This window comes from Nansenia antarctica, assembly GCF_963989245.1.
Source record: "Nansenia antarctica genome assembly, chromosome: 18".
Lineage (NCBI taxonomy): Eukaryota > Metazoa > Chordata > Actinopteri > Argentiniformes > Microstomatidae > Nansenia > Nansenia antarctica.
Genome location: NC_137691.1, coordinates 20,697,378 through 20,714,664, shown reverse-complemented (window position 1 = coordinate 20,714,664; position 17,287 = coordinate 20,697,378). Strand labels below are relative to the sequence as shown.

The following is a 17,287-nucleotide window of genomic DNA, read 5'->3' as shown; positions in this document are numbered from 1 at the left end:
ATGCTATTGGTCACCAGAGAGAATGCAACAGCTGGTTAATCATCTTCTACTTGTTGAATATGTCGTGTGCATAGAATGGTGAACAATAATTTCCTAAGAGGTGGGAGGGGTATTCCAATCCACCTCCACACACACACGCACACACACATACACACACACACACACACACACACACGCACGCACGCACACACACACACACACACACACACACACACACACACACACACATTCACACGCACACGCACACATACACACACATACACACACAAAACCCATCCTCCCTTCACTTGAATTCTTTCCTATGAGCACACCACTGCGTACAGGAACCATGCTAGCCAAGGGGTAATTTGAGAATAAATCAATATTGTTTACTTCATTTCACAAGAGATGTCAGCTGAGCAGAGTTTGTGGGTCACCAGCTGGAGGAGATAGAGATGCAACCAGAGTGAAAACTTCAATCTAGTGCTGCAAACGGATATAAGTAAAGGAACCACTGCAGAGACCAGTTATGTAATGTGAGTGTTACATTTACTGTGCTATCTGTTTTGGCACAAGAGTGAGAGAATCATTTCTTAGATCATTTGGCCAATATACAGTGGACAGAGTATTTGTATCTTGGTCAACACAAGAGAGTCTACTGAAGCAATATGACACAGGCAGAGAGAAGATGTTGTCAAGCAAAAATGAGTTTATTTCTGTCTTCAAATGTGTACAATCAGTCCTGCTGGCCAGGTCAGATGCTAAGTGCAGGGATAGTATACAGCAGGCAAAAGTGATCATACACAGAGCTAGTTCAAGATAAGCCTTGCTTTGTAAAGCACATGAGTCCTGTAAATAGCAGCTTAGGCAAGATACTGTTCAGAGATCAGAAATCTCTCTCTACAATATGGAAGATTTGAGTCAAAGCAGAATATTCTGCCTGACACTCTACAAAGGTTCAATTCAAACTGAATTGATTGAATACTGTACAGTTATGAAAGGGTTCAAACAATAACAAGCAAATCAACAATATCCAATATGGGATGTTGTACATCTGAGTGGGAGTGCTATATGTAGACATAAAACACATTTCAACCAGTCAAATGAAGTTTAGTTCATATTCAACTGAAACTCTCTCTATACTAAATACATAAATAACTCTATCACATACAATCCACAGAAACATGTTGGGGTGTCTGTGGTGCAGGAGAAACCTGCGTTCATTTTACCTGCATTGGTATTTTTAGAAGGAAGCACGTACGCAATTTTAAACCACCGCAGCCCGTTTTATAAATAATGCTTACGTCGGTTTAGAAAAATGTGCTTACGTGAAAGTCAAAGATGACGTTCAAGTACTTTTTTTAATAAATGAGGCCCCAGGCTTTAGAACCTGGGTCCTACTCATGAGAATTATTCTCAACTTAAGAGAAGTGTGAAGGGGGAAGAGTCCAAATCTGCCACACTTCTTATTGTCTCACTGATTTTGAGTGACTCTTTGTGAATGTTTGAATACTACTGTACATGTCATTTGACTGTAACTGATTCTATACGGTCTGATTGGTTCACCCTTACAAACAACTCTGGATTGTAATACTGATGGTTGAAAGACAGATATAAAACAGTTGAGGGACTTACAGTATATTTCTCTTTGTCACTAATCTTAGTCCCAGCTGTTGTCTGTGAGTATACAGACCATCTCTCTCTCTTTCTCTCATTTACCAAGAGGGTAGAATGTCATATTTCTTTATGGTGTAGTTGCCTTGTATGTATTTACAATGTTATTAAAGCCTCATTTGATTTTTTTCTCACTTGACCATTCTTGCCCTAGTCAACCGAAACAATTCTTTCCATATAGTGTTTAAATGATGAATGATTATTAATAGTATAATATTGCACTATGTGTTGTTATTAACAGTACATAGGCACATGTCCTTGCCAGTACTTGTTACTGTAACTAACAACCTATTCATCTACAAGTGTTTGGACAGATATATATTTTTATTTTTATTTTATTGATCTTCCATTTTTGCATCATACAACACACAATCAAACACAAAAGAAGCATTGATGCAGCATTGATGTCTTAAAAAAGAATCACATAATACTGAAGTAAATTGCAGTAAAAAGAAACACCCTATCTCTTCTCGACTGTATAAACACAAAGTGGCTGTCTGACTGTGTCATAGAATGACTGATTTATATATTGGCAGTCTTTTAGGCGGTGAAGAAAGCACTACATAGTAAGATACAGTTGTCTGACAGCTGTTAACTCGACATTATTAGCTACAGTTGTGTGACAGTGAAGTCGGACAGCGCCCCTTGCAGGGCAGATTGAAGAGGCAGGAGCCAGCACTCAACAGTCGGAGCAGTGCGAACGCTGAAGTCCACAGCATGGTCCCTGCAATGGAAACACACAGAGAGAGTTCCTTGGTCTTCATGGCAGTGTTTGGTTGGTGGTGCCTCTTGCTTAGGTGTTGCAGCCTCTGGGGCCTTTCAGAAAAGGTGTGTATATACTGACAGATCATGTGACACTTAGATTGCATACAAGTGGACTTCATTTAACTAATTATGTGACTTCTGAAGGTAATTGGTTGCACCAGAAGTTTTTAGGGGCTTCATAACAAAGGGGGTGAATACATTATGCACATGCCAATTTTCAGTTTTTTTTTTTTAAATTTATATATATATTTCTCATTTCATTTAAAAACTAACACTATTTTGTGCAGATTCATCAAATAAAATTCTGATTTAAAAAATGTTTAAATTACAGGTTGTAATGTAATAAAATATGTAAAAAGCCAAGGGGGGTGAATACTTTTGCAAGGCACTGTACGTGTTCTCCTGAGGACCCATGTTCTCCTGAGGACCCATGTTCTCCTGAGGACCCATGTTCCAAGTCTATCATTGAACCTGAAGACCGTATTGTTGAGGGGGCTATTTTACATTGAATGGTTGGAATGACACAACGCAGAGACAAGAGACATGTTCAATAGTCTTATTCTTAGAGATCCATATCCTCCACCATAATCAATATCAATATCTATCACATTCTTAACTTTAGAATATATATGATTATATGAACAAAGACAGAGCAGTAATCATGTGTCACATCATCCAAAAAGTAAGTGTGTGTGTGTGTGTGTGTGTGTGTGTGTGTGTGTGTGTGTATGTGTATGTGTATGTGTCTGTGTGTGTGTGTGTGTGTGTGTGTGTGTGTGTGTGTGTGTGTGTGTGTGTGTGTGTGTGTGTGTGTGTATGTGTATGTGTCTGTGTCTGTGTGTGTGTGTGTGTGTGTGTGTGTGTGTGTGTGTGTGTGTGTGTGTGTGTGTGTGTGTGTGTGTGAGAGAGAGAGAGAGAGAGAGAAAGAGAAAGAGAAAGAGAGAGAGAGAGAGAGAGAGAGAGAGAGAGAGAGAGAGAGAGAGAGAGAGAGAGAGAGAGAGAGAGAGAGAGAGAGAGAGAGAGAGAGAGAGAGAGAGAGAGAGAGAGAGAGAGAGAGAGAGAGAGAGAGAGAGAGAGACACAGTTGAACTATTGAACTTACCTGGTGACATGCACTTCTTGATCCTGGATCTTAAGTTGTGCTGAGGGGGTTCCCTGGACCTCCTCATAGGTAACAGGTGATAGGACTGAATACCAACACAAATACTGTCACTGTGATAACAATACCTGACACCAGGGCTGCAAACGACTGGCGATTGTCCAGTGGAGAGCAGGAAATGTTAATAACTACTATCTAGAAAATATTTCTCATTACAAAACCACACATACTAATGATTTGGGATATATAGAAGGTGGGTGAGGAAAAGTATTTCACTCACCCATAAGTCCCAGAACGTTGCTGCCTGATGGGCGCTGTCTTATTGCAGGCCACAGGAATTTCATTCTATTGCTTCTGTATAACAGGATGACCACTCGTGTGTCCCCAATGGTAACATCCATCTCCCGCAGAATCAGCGTCACACTACAGGGACAGACATCTCATCTCATCTCATTACCAATTCTTGTTGTCATGGAGGAGTTGGTGGAAGTGGTAGGGCTATTTGAAGTGGTAGGGCTCTTTGAAGTGGTAGGGCTATTTGAAGTGGTAGGGCTATTTGAAGTGGTAGGGCTATTTGAAGTGGTAGGGCTATTTGAAGTGGTAGGGCTATTTGAAGTGGTAGGGCTATTTGAAGTGGTAGGGCTCTTTGGCCCTCCAAACAGATCTTTTTGCAGGCAATATTTCCAACACGTATTGCGTATTGCATTGTGTATTTTTCTGTCAAACTTATTCATGCCTGCATGATTCTAATGAATCATCCATTTACTGTATGTCTGCACTTTCGCTCTCACAGCTCTCTCTGGTCTCTCTCTGGTCTCTCTCTGGTCTCTCTGGTCTCTCTGGTCTCTCTCTGGTCTCTCTGGTCTCTCTGGTCTCTCTGGTCTCTCTCTGGTCTCTCTGGTCTCTCTGGTCTCTCTGGTCTCTCTCTGGTCTCTCTAGTCTCTCTGGTCTCTCTGGTCTCTCTAGTCTCTCTGGTCTCTCTGGTCTCTCTCTGTTCTCTCTCTGGTCTCTCTGGTCTCTCTGGTCTCTCTCTGGTCTCTCTGGTCTCTCTCTGGTCTCTCTGGTCTCTCTCTGGTCTCTCTCTGGTCTCTCTGGTCTCTGGTCTCTCTGGTCTCTCTGGTCTCTCTAGTCTCTCTGGTCTCTCTGGTCTCTCTGGTCTCTCTCTGGTCTCTCTGCTCTCTCTGCTCTCTCTGGTCTCTCTCTGCTCTCTCTCTGGTCTCTCTGGTCTCTCTGGTCTCTCTGGTCTCTCTGCTCTCTCTGGTCTCTCTCTGGTCTCTCTGGTCTCTCTGGTCTCTCTGGTCTCTCTGGTCTCTCTGCTCTCTCTGGTCTCTCTGGTCTCTCTGGTCTCTCTGGTCTCTGGTCTCTCTGGTCTCTCTGGTCTCTCTAGTCTCTCTGGTCTCTCTGGTCTCTCTGGTCTCTCTCTGCTCTCTCTGGTCTCTCTGGTCTCTCTGGTCTCTCTGGTCTCTGGTCTCTGTGGTCTCTCTGGTCTCTCTGGTCTCTCTGGTCTCTCTGGTCTCTCTCTGGTCTCTCTCTGGTCTCTCTGGTCTCTCTGGTCTCTCTGCTCTCTCTGGTCTCTCTGGTCTCTCTGGTCTCTCTGGTCTCTCTCTGGTCTCTCTCTGGTCTCTCTGGTCTCTCTGGTCTCTCTGCTCTCTCTGGTCTCTCTGGTCTCTCTGGTCTCTCTCTGGTCTCTCTGCTCTCTCTGGTCTCTCTCTGCTCTCCCTAGTCTCTCTGGTCTCTCTCTGGTCTCTCTGGTCTCTCTGGTCTCTCTGGTCTCTCTGGTCTCTCTGGTCTCTCTGGTCTCTCTCTGGTCTCTCTGGTCTCTCTCTGGTCTCTCTCTGGTCTCTCTGGTCTCTCTCTGGTCTCTCTCTGGTCTCTCTGGTCTCTCTGGTCTCTCTGGTCTCTCTGGTCTCTCTCTGGTCTCTCTGGTCTCTCTCTGGTCTCTCTGGTCTCTCTGGTCTCTCTGGTCTCTCTGCTCTCTCTGCTCTCTCTGGTCTCTCTGGTCTCTCTCTGGTCTCTCTGGTCTCTCTGGTCTCTCTGGTCTCTCTGGTCTCTCTCTGGTCTCTCTGGTCTCTCTCTGGTCTCTCTAGTCTCTCTGGTCTCTCTGGTCTCTCTCTGGTCTCTCTCTGGTCTCTCTCTGGTCTCTCTCTGGTCTCTCTCTGGTCTCTCTGGTCTCTCTCTGCTCTCTCTGGTCTCTCTGGTCTCTCTCTGGTCTCTCTCTGGTCTCTCTCTGGTCTCTCTCTGGTCTCTCTCTGGTCTCTCTCTGGTCTCTCTGGTCTCTCTCTGGTCTCTCTGGTCTCTCTCTGCTCTCTCTGGTCTCTCTGGTCTCTCTGGTCTCTCTGGTCTCTCTGGTCTCTCTGGTCTCTCTGGTCTCTCTCTGGTCTCTCTGGTCTCTCTCTGCTCTCTCTGGTCTCTCTGGTCTCTCTGGTCTCTCTCTGGTCTCTCTCTGGTCTCTCTCTGGTCTCTCTCTGGTCTCTCTCTGGTCTCTCTGGTCTCTCTCTGGTCTCTCTCTGATCTCTCTGGTCTCTCTGGTCTCTCTCTGGTCTCTCTGGTCTCTCTGGTCTCTCTGGTCTCTCTCTGGTCTCTCTGGTCTCTCTGCTCTCTCTGGTCTCACCTTGAAGTCGCTGACTGGCTGCATTGGTCGAGCGTGGATCAGCAGCTCATACTTGCCCAGGCGGCGTTTCAACAGCTCCTCATATGTGAGTTCAAAGGTCACATTTGGGTCACACACACACACACACACACACACACACACACAATACGTTACCTAATGATCCCAGAACTTTGTGAGACACTGTTTTGGTGTATTGTTGTTGAGCCTCCTCCTTCTGTTTCACAACCCCGTCTGCCCCTCCAGACAGCAGACCGGCCCTACCACTCTGGTGACCTAAACAAGATTTAGATTGTGCCCCACCCCGGGTGTTTTATGGATGGGTTGGGGGGGGGGGGGGGGGGGGGATTAGCAGAGTTTTGGATTGTCTAGTGTTTTGTTGACGGACGGGCGGACGGGCGGCGGGGTAGCGGAGTTCTTGATTGAAAGGTAGTAGCTTGCGCTAAATTGATGGCGCAAGTGTGGTGCCCTCTATCAGTTGTGGCCTTAAACAACCCGCATAGAGTGTTCATGACAGTAGCCGGCCCTGGAAGACAGGGGCCGAGGAGGAGAGAGGGAGGTTTTACATAAACATCAGTGAGCACTTGTCACTGCAATCTCTATGTGAACTACAGGTGTGACAGCAAGGAGGCTTTGATAGGAGAGCACTGATGAAGACCCACATTCTGAATTTGCCGATGAAAGCAGTGGTGGCATAGCGACTGGTCACTGTGGAGTTGATGTGGTAGCTGTAGATGTCCCAGTCACCTTTCTTTTTTTTTTTTTTTCTTTTCTTCAGATTTTATCCCTTTTTCACCCAATTTGGTAGCCAATTGAACCCAACCTAGCATCCAATTATCCCCTGCCTATTGCATAGGATCCGCCGCACGACCCCGTGGCCGGCAGTCCCAGAAGAGGCCGCCAGGCAGACTAGCTGACTGGCTCCTCGAGCCCAGCGCCGTTATTCCGGCACCCCGGGGGCGCTGTTGCGCGACGGATCCTTGTCCAGAAATACTCCTATACCGCCCTCGGAAGCGGCCGCCCAATATGCCGCTTCCCGTGTGTGCCCTGGCCATATCTGGATCTGGCGAGCCGGGATACGAACCCCGGCCCCGGTGGGCAGCATGCACTAGTGGCCAGTGCGTAGACCGCTACACCACCGCGGGGCCCAGTCACCTTTCTGCAGACGATCAGAAAGCAAAATCACAAAACAAAGCTCTAATAAACAACATCTGAATATTCTCACAAACAACCCACATACTATGTTTTGATACGGTGGACCATAACATACTTTTTGAGAGACATGAAAACTGGGTCGGCCTCTCTGGTCCAGGACTTTCCTAGCCGACTGAGATTTCTTTGTGGCCCTTGGTGACCATAACTAAAACATATATAGCGTAACCTGTGGAGTTCCCCAGGGGTCCATTCTAGGACCGTTGCTTTTTAGCGTATACATGCTACCCCTCAGCTCTGTCATCAGGAGGCACAGCGTTAACTATCATAGCTATGCTGACGACACTCAGCTTTATATCTCAGTAACTCCCAACGACTACGAGATGGTCGACCACCTGATAGATTGTATTGCTGATATCAATGCATGGATGACACAACATTTTCTCCAACTCAATCAAGAAAAAACAGAGGTATTGATCATCGGTGAGAAGGCTGGGAGAGAGAAATTATCTGCACATTTGAAAACACTGGCACTTAACACTAAGTGCCAGGCCAGAAATCTAGGTGTCAAAATTGACTCAGATCTTAATTTTGAAACCCATATTAATATACTATAAAAACATCCTTCCATCATTTAAGAAACATTACTAAGGTACAATCTTTTCTCTCCCAGGCAGACACTGAAAAACTAATGCATGTGTTTGTCACTAGCAGGCTAGATTACTGCAATGCTCTCCTGACAGGTCTCCCCAAAAAACGGATAAGTCGACTGCAAATGGTTCAGAATGCTGCTGCACGCGTCCTTACAAGGACAAAATGAAGAGCACACATCACACCAGTCCTGAGATCACTGCACTGGCTCCCTGTCAGTTACAGAATAGACTTCAAGACTCTTTTATTAGTCTATAAATCACTCCACTGCCATGCACCCAAATACATCATGGACATGCTCGTAAGATACACACCGGTTAGACCCCTAAGGTCCAGTGGCACTGAACTTCTGATGGTACCAGAAGCCAGGACCAAGAGATATGGAGGGTCAATTTTCAGTATATATGCTCCTAGACTGTGGAACACCCTACCTGAGAGCCTGAGGTTGTCCAAAACTCAGGAAATATTTAAGACCTCAAAACCTACTTATTCAATCTCGCCTTTTGAAACTAGGGAGAAATTGGAAATTATAGAACTAGGATTGCTGTGCTGTTACATCATAACTGCGCTTGAAATCTTCTTTTGACAGAAAAGAGGACCTGGGTGCTCATGGGGCACTGATAGCTGTCAGTGGCACCTGGACCAGTACCAGGACCGGCACCAGGCTGTACCTGGACCGTCACCAGGTTGTATTACTGTTATTGTTGCTGTGTTGTTGCATCATAACTGCGCTTCAGATCTTCTGTTGACAGGAAAGAGTATCTGGGAGCTGAAGTACCAGGCTGTACCAGTGCCAGGACCTGTACCAGGATCTGTGCCCCGGGCTGGATAAAGCAGTTTCAACGATGCAGAAATAACTTTATGGACAGAGTGTACGCTGATAAGATGCAGGGAACTTTTCCTGGATACACAGGAAAAACTGTTTTTTCGCCCTTGCTTGCTTGCTATGCGCCTGTGGTCCTAGGGCCTCTCCTCTGTTCCCGCCGCTAGGGCACCTGCTTGGCTAGCCTGGTGTGGGGCTATTATGGTCTGTGCTTGGTTGGCTGAGCCTGGTGTGCTGGTGGTGGGGCGGGTCGGGTGTGTAGGGCGGCTGGGGGGGGGGGGGGTTTGGGGGCCATTGCTGTGTGCTGGTAGGCAAACTGGTAGTAGTCGCTCTATGAGTAGAGCGCTGCAAGGGAATTTTCCTGGCTGCACAGTGAAGAGTTTTTTTTACCTTTGCCTGCTTGCGGCTCTGTCATCATGTGAAGTGCATTGAGTCACATCTTGTGAGAAATGCGCTATACAAATAAAACTTGATTCGATTTGATGATGTTTACAAAGACATAACAGGCAGTATAACTACAGGCTAGAATATCTCAATCCTGATTGGTTGTATCCTTGTTACACCCCTTATTTTGTTTAACTGTCCTCCAGACTTGGCTTGACACACTCACACACCGACACACAAACATATGCATGCATGCCTCCTCACACACACTCAAAGGAAAAGACAACATTAGAGTACAGAGGCCAGTACAGTAGGTCTTTCACCCCAGACCTTTTGCTGTTTGTCTAAGAGACATGTTGGACTCTGTTTGTGGGTCATAGGACAGTTCCCAGAGCTGCCAGAACAATCAGGAGCTTGAGATCAGACTCTACCACATGCTGTACTCCCACTCCCAGCCTCTCAACCACTTTGCATTAAAAACTGCTTTGTTAGAATGGATGTTAAACACACATGCACATATTTACAAACACAACAATAGGTAAGAGAATCCCTGGATGACCCTACTTTGTTAGTTGGTGCCATGGTTACGCAGCCCAGCAACAGTCTGAGGAGACCGCCTCGCCCCGTCATGGCTTCTACAGAAGTGCTGCCTCACACACACACAGCCTTTTAAAGGTTGGGGCAGAGGATGCTGTTGGTCCAAACAGCGGGAGGAGTATTCCAACACACACACACACACACACACACACACACACAAACCTCCCTTCCTCTTAATTCTTTCCTATGAGCACACCACTGCTACAAGAACCATGATAACCAGGTCATTTGAGAATAAATCTATATTATTTACTTCATTTCACAAGAGGTGAACGGCTGAGCAGAGTGTGTGGGTCACCAGCTGGAAGAGATAGAGATGCAACTACAGCAATCTAGTGCTGTAAATGGATATAAGTACAGGAACCACTGCAGAGATCAGGGGCCTCATTTATAGAATGTACTTTGGATCAAATTTGATCTTACCCGTGTCCTACGTAGAAAATCAAGTCAACGTAGGGATTTATACAATTTCAACGTGAGTCAATTTGACCGTGGAAACGATCGTAGCTCTACGTCGAGTATTGACTTGACGTACGCACATTACCTACTGGTTATGCAGAGTTATTACAGGCATGTGAGCCGCACTGCCTACTGTAATTCATGCAAGTGGCTCGTAATACAATTAACAATGTTGTTATCAGCTGAGAAAATGAGTTTAATTCAAGATTTAAAGGGAAGTGATGTTTATGATTGTAGCTCCGAAGCTGTCATCTCCCCTTCAACATGCCTAGTGCGTTCCACAACGGACCTTGCCCGGCCACGCGCTCAATTATACTGGATTTTCTCCGGTGTCTGGGAGTTCACAAAGGGAGTGAGCAGCCATGTTTTCAATGTCACCTGATAAGAATAAGACCATTATATTATTACAGTATAAGCAGGACTGCCAAGTTTCACCAAAAGTTTGGAGTGAGATTTTTTGGCGGTGGAGCGACCCAAAACTGTGCACGTTTTGGCTGCGGCGGCCCCTCTCTCCCACCCAATTATTTGTACTAGTTTCCTGCAATTTTACATGTTGTTCATAATAAACCAGCACAAGAAATGAAAATAATTAACATTTTATAAAACAAGAAAAAAATTCTGACAATATATCATATTTATGAAATCTTAATAAACAAATACAGTAGCCTACAGACTCTAAAAGAAACATTGGCCCCATCAACAGGACTCAGCCCCTTGGTCAGCAGCAGAAAGACCCGTGGTCATCATCTTATATACAGTGCATTGCTCATAGATGGCTATCATGTTATACAGTACATACCAGGGTTTTTCCTGGGTCAGAATGAGGGCTTGGTGGGTGATTTTGTGCGCGCACAGCGCGCCCACATTTTTTTTGAGTGACCCCCAATTGTTGTATTTGTATTGTAAATTGTAATTATTAATAATAATTATTATTATTAATGTACCTGGTTATGTTACAGTAGAGAAACAAAAAACAGTTACCAAAACTGAGTATTTACTAGCTAAGATTGGCAAAAGATTGGCGTGGTGCAACCGAAATTAGTAAACAACTAGCTAGTAACAACTAGGGGTTTAGTAACTACTAAATGCCTGCATTTAGTAATGACTTACGCCATATTGGTGCAACCCAGTCCAGTAGGCTACCAGATACGATGTTGTAATGTATGCACATATTTTGCTACCACGGTTGCCAGACGGAATTGACAATGTCCAGCCCAACCGGTCTAAAAGCTGCCGAATCCACCCGCCCAGTGTGACCAAAAGAAGCCCAATCTGGCAACACTGCTTGCTACGTTCTTGCAGCTCGCGTGAACACAGGTTCTTCCATCAGCGCTCGCCTGCCGCTTCGATTGCAGACTCAAGTTAAAGCGCGTGCAGAAAGATGGCACGAAACTCATGTCCGGTAGCTTTCTTTCAAGGAATTTCAAAAATAAAAGTCCCGTAAAACAATTGTTATTTCTCGCCGTGAGAAATAGAGATGCGGCGTGAGAGTGTGAGAACTGGTTGAAATGCGTGAGTCTCACGGCGATTGCGTGAGACTTGGCAGCTCTGCCCTTACTCCATCCCTAACTTACCCCTACACCCTAACTTACCCCCCCTAGATCCTAATTTACACCCTAACTTACTCCCTAGACCCTAACCTACCCCCTACATCCTAACATACCCGCTATACGCTTACCCCCTACTCCCTAACTTACCCCCTACACCCTAATTTACACCTTACACCCTAATTTACACCCTAATTTACACCGTAACGTCTGGGGGCTAGGGATCCATTTGGAATTCAGCGCTGTAGTTGTTCTGTCTCCATTGCTGTTGTGTAAATCTGGTTTCCACTCGTCTATGTGGGCTGAGTACCTGGCACAGTCAGGTCCTTCTACTTTACTAGCCACTGTGCTAACTGACACTACAATGCTAACTGTCGCTACAATGCTAACTGACGCTACAATGCTAACTGACGTTACAATGCTAGCACTAACACTAACCAACCTCTTTGTGGAGGCTACACGATCAGACGCCCCTTTACCCCCATCCCCCCGCCCCGTACGCCTATGTGGAGATCTGAGTGGATGTTTGGCTGTATACATCTAAGAGCATTGCCCTCTGTTAGGTTTAAGGGGAATGATTGGCAGGTTGCCTCCACCTATCCAATCCTTTCAGATCTGTAGGAGAGCGTATGGAGCAGGGGTGGTCTCTTGGAGTGAAAGCTTACACTGGCTAGGGTGTTTTTTAGACGGGGGTGGGGGGTCCTCTGAGGTTAGTCCTCCACTCACACCATCACTCCTCCATCACTCACACACACACACACACACACACACACACACACACACACACACACACACATCGGGGTAGCACAGGTTTCCATGTCTGCCGTCCCAGTGTCTATCCTTCACTCCCCCTCTTGCATTTCCAAGCTTCTGATTGGTCCGAGCATTGATTGGTCCGAGAGTTGATTGGTCCGAGCGTTGGGCTCCAGAGAGTCTCCTCCCACGAGTCCTGCTGTTTGAGATCCAGGAATGGAGCCAAGCAAGTGCATACTCCTGAAGAACAAGTGCGTACTCCTGGAGAACAAGTGCATACTCCTGAAGAACAAGTGCGTACTCCAGGGAGGAGGGCAGAGCGATATGACGTGTACTTCTCCCCTCCCAGTCTACCGAGGCCTTGTTTCATTGTGAAGTTTCACTCAACAGAAACATGGAAACTGCTGTGTATTTGTTTTTGGTAGTTCTTTCTTTTTTTTCTTTCTATTAATTTATTTCTCTCTTTTTTTCCTTTTGGGGAAGTGCATTATTGTTTGTTGTTGAAGCACACATACCGTTCTGGAAGAGTGTATGATTGCAATAGACCTTTTTATCTGCTGTAATGTTCTAATAAAAGTTTTTGGGAATCTGTCACAGGGTTGTTTACACTTTAACCAAAGCAAATGAATCATCTATCCATCAGTCTCCATATGAAAAACAAATGCTAGGACCAGGGGCCATTGGAAGTCATTCTTTGTTCACAATAGAGGGCCTCCGAAACCTCCACTGCCCTGCCATCGTCTTGCGTCCAAAGCCGACCGTGGAATTTATAATGGCTGACGCAGAAAGAGCCCCAAGATGATTTTAGTGCTGCAATTAATTAAGCTCTGAAAACTAGGCCCTGTGTGGTTTCTAAGGAGTTCTTCAAACAACATTTGTTTTCATGAAATTGACGTACAGTCGTACAGAATCAGAATTATAGAATCTACAGAGCAGGAACAAAGATGATAGACCCTGCAATAAACGTATAGCTTTCCCGATAAAAAATTGCTTGATTGTCATGGTTCTCCTGCTATCTAGTGGACAGATGAGCGATACTGATTTACCTGCTGCTTTCAGGTCTGGTTCTATTCAGACCAGGGTCCAGACTCCAGTATTTGAAAAAAAGGTTTTCAATCAAAACATTTAATCTGGATACTGGATCAGAATAATATTGTTTGCTATCCAGGATCAGATTGAGCTGGCTGGTTTCTCCTAGATTACTCAACCGCCAGACAGAATCTGGATCATTCTGATCTAGATTACATTAATGCTGGGCCCTGGTAACCCTGGTAACTGGGAATGCTGGGCCCTGGTAACCCTGGAAACGCCGCAAACCCTAGTGGCCACTTGTTGTACTGTTCTGGTTCTCACTTGTAGTAGTTCTGCCCAAAAAGACAATTCCCAATGTAATTCCGATGTGCAGTAACACACTTGTTAGTCCAGAGGATTCACAGCCATCAGCTGGATTCATAGTCGTTGCTTTACAACGCTCCTGTTTTTCGAAGTCATGTGGTTATTGGGGGGAGAGTGAGCGTCAATTACAGCAGCTTAAGACCCTCCTCCCTCAGTGAGGCAGATGTGATAGCTGCCTGCCCTAGTGCTTTTTCATCTCAGTTTTATGACAGGTCAGCGAGCCTAAATGTCTTTACACCAGTGGCGGCCTGGCGGGCTGTGAATTTTTTACACATATGCCTTCAGTGATATCCTCTCGCAATTACATTTTGGCAGAATATGAGCCACTGAGTCAGCAGTTGTGGAGTAAAGGCCACTTGTGTTGTGTTTCCTTGTTTGCTGTAATGTGTCCTAGGTTCTGCAGTCTCTCCCACAAATTGATTCAAATGTGGTTGCGGTTAGGTTTAAGGTTCAGGGGAAGGGTTTGGTTGAAGGTGTATCACCTTATGTAGGTGTTACACCGAGATACAGCGTGTGCAAATGTGAACGTGCCCGTCAGCCCAGTAATGTAACCTGTTACTCCAGAAACGTGTTGAGCATGGATGCAGAATAAATATCCCCCCCTCCCGTTTCTGCATAGAACTTCAAAAGAAGAAACATTTACACCGTAACGAAGAAAAAAAGAAGAAAAAAAAAGAAGAAAAAAAAAGTTTTAGTAGAAGGCGATAGGGAGAAGGTTTTTTCTTCTATCAGTGGCCCCGGGCCCGAGCTAGATTACTCTTCCTGCAACGAATGGTGGATTGCTGATTCACATGCTTAGTATTCAAATGTATTGATTGTAAGTCTGCTAAATGCCAAAAATTTAAATGTAAATGTAAATGTAAATATATTTTCAAAGGATGTTGAATTTGTGAGGGGGCACATATTTCTCATAATTTTTTATTATATATATATATTTTGTATTATTATCAATATATCCATACAACAAACTATTTCAAGGCAAGGCAAGTTTATTTATTTATTTGGAGATCTGTTATGTATTTTGGTCCAAGGCCACCCTGACCTAAAGGGCAGCCTCTTCTTCATAGTCCGGGAGCCATGGGGTTGAACCTTGTTTTGTCGGGTAAATAAAAAAAAATATAAAAAAAATAATAATAATAATAATACATTTTATTCATGGGCCGCCTTTCAAGGCTATCAAAACATTAAAATCAACAAAAGAAAATGAGATAAAAACAGAAAAATCTGATAACAACAAACAAAATGCAGGAGATCAAACCAAGTAAGCCATTGTGAAAAGGTGTGTTTTAAGACTGGATTGTGAAAGTGGTGAGATTGTCAATATTACGTATGTTAGGTGGGGAGCAGCACGGTTGAAGGCTCTAGATCTCATAGTAGTCAGGTGGGCAGAAGGGATGACAAGTTGGTAGGCAGAGGAGATCTGAGACTATGTGAGGGAGTGTGAGTAAGAAGGAGTTCAGAGAGGTATGAGGGTGCTAGGTTACGGAGAGCCTTAAAGGTGAGAAGGAGAATCTTAAAATGAATACGGAATTTGATGGGGAGCCAATGAAGTTGTTGGAGAACTGGAGTGATATGGTGAATGGAGGGATTTCTAGTAAAGTTTTTTTCTCTGCTAACCCTAACCCTAACCCTAACCCTTGTTGCTTGGGGGTACCAGATATTAACCCCTTCATGCCCGAAATGCCAAAATCCCAGATTTTTATTTATATATGAGATTTCATGCAGAATACTCAAATCAAATGCATCAAATTTATGTTCACTCATGTTTACTCATAAAGGAGGTCGTGTACAATGTATTTTTTGTGTTACTATTCATTACTTTTTTAAAGTAAGTAAGTAAGTAAATTATATAGCACCTTCCATACAAGAAATGCAGCTCAAAGTGCTTTACAACAGGAATAAGAACATAAAGTAAGGCAGTGGCTTGGTCGAGGACTTGCTGGAACGGTGCATCCACATTACCAATGGCTGATAGTTCGTACTCAGCTTTCAGGACTTTGATGACAGAGCCTTTTCCAAACCCCGATTGCATCCCGATATGGCATGGGCTGATGAAAGGTTCTGAATGCTTGGCCAGTGTCGACTTGATGTCCACTATTGCCCTTTCCTTGCGGGGGGATTCCATGATGAGTGGTACATCCAGTCCTGCCTGAAGGTGATGGTGAAGGAGGAGGACAAACACGTCTGTGTCGTCAGAAACCACAGAGATCTGATGGGCTTCTCCAGCACACATCAGGACTTGTTGGACAACGATGGTGTTAGCTTCTTCCTGCTGATCTTCTTGATCATAGTGGTTCCTTCTTTCTTCCATCTTGATCTCGATGGGGCATGGGTCCTCCCCTGTCACCACCAACTTGTGTTTGTTGGTGCTCCGTGGATGGAAAAGCCTGTCTTGGGTCAGTTTCTCATATAATAACAGGTTCATCTGTTTCTTGTTGTAAATGGATGACAACCTTCTGGGCCGGTAGCTTTGTTGATAGGAGGAGATTATGTTTCTTGTTGACCCCTGTCTCTCTGACATCTCTGGTGACAGACTTGATACTGTAATCATAGTACCTGTCGAAGATGAGGTAGACGTCACTGTCTGACAGGTATGAAGTCAGTCTTGTCTTTTCTTAGGGAAAGATTTCAACCACTATGCCTTGTGGCTCTGTTCAGAGGCTCTAAAGCGAGTGGCACTCCAAAACGAGCTGTAGGGGTAGGAAAGGGAATAGGGATCGGGCCCAAGTCCGTCACCAGAGATGTCAGAGAGACAGGGGTCAACAAGAAACATTATACAGGGTCATCCCTATGTTCCCATAACCCAATGGTCCCACAGCCCAATGGTCCCACATTTCTAATATTTCATAGGTGGGCTAGGGATAGGGTTAGAGTCAGTGTTAGGGTCAGTGTTAGGGTTAGGATTAGGGCTAGGGCTAGGGCTAGGGTTAGTTAGATTACTTAGAAATGTGGGAACATTGGCCGTGGGACCATTGGGCTGTGGGACCATCGGGCTGTGGGAACATAGACACACTCCCCATTATACAACGGATAGATCCGGTCGATTGTCTCTATTGGTCAGTTTGCGTTCTAGCCGTGCTGATATCCATGATATACGCACGGCTAAATGGAATGTTGACACATCTTTTCATATTACTCCACGTTTGTATATATTACCGTTATCGAAGTTACATTCTTACTGTTGCTTAGCAACCAATAAACAACTGTTCAGAGGATTAATACACTTACAATAAAACATAGTTCCATTCAAATACATTAATTAAAAGTTTGTCTTGTCTTTCTTTTGTGAAATATTGATAGATAAACGTGGTAACCGTTGTATAAAAGCGTTATGGAACTCGAAGCTTCTCGTTCCATAAAGCGTAATCATCTCCTCCTATCAACAAAGCTACCGGCCCAGAA

The 17,287-nt window shown here is 44.8% G+C and overlaps 1 protein-coding gene across 1 annotated transcript; it reads right to left on the bottom strand.

Moving 5' to 3' along the window:
- Positions 1-734: 734 nt before the first annotated feature.
- On the bottom strand, positions 735-16,196 carry LOC308173084 (uncharacterized protein; the record flags this gene model as incomplete). Its single annotated transcript, XM_080548048.1, has 5 exons — positions 735-2,377; positions 3,520-3,604; positions 3,797-5,599; positions 6,128-6,202; positions 15,822-16,196. The coding sequence occupies 3 exons, from the start codon at positions 16,194-16,196 to the stop codon at positions 4,304-4,306; spliced, it is 1,746 nt and encodes a 581-aa protein (XP_080404174.1). The 3' UTR covers positions 735-2,377; positions 3,520-3,604; positions 3,797-4,303.
- Positions 16,197-17,287: the final 1,091 nt, after the last annotated feature.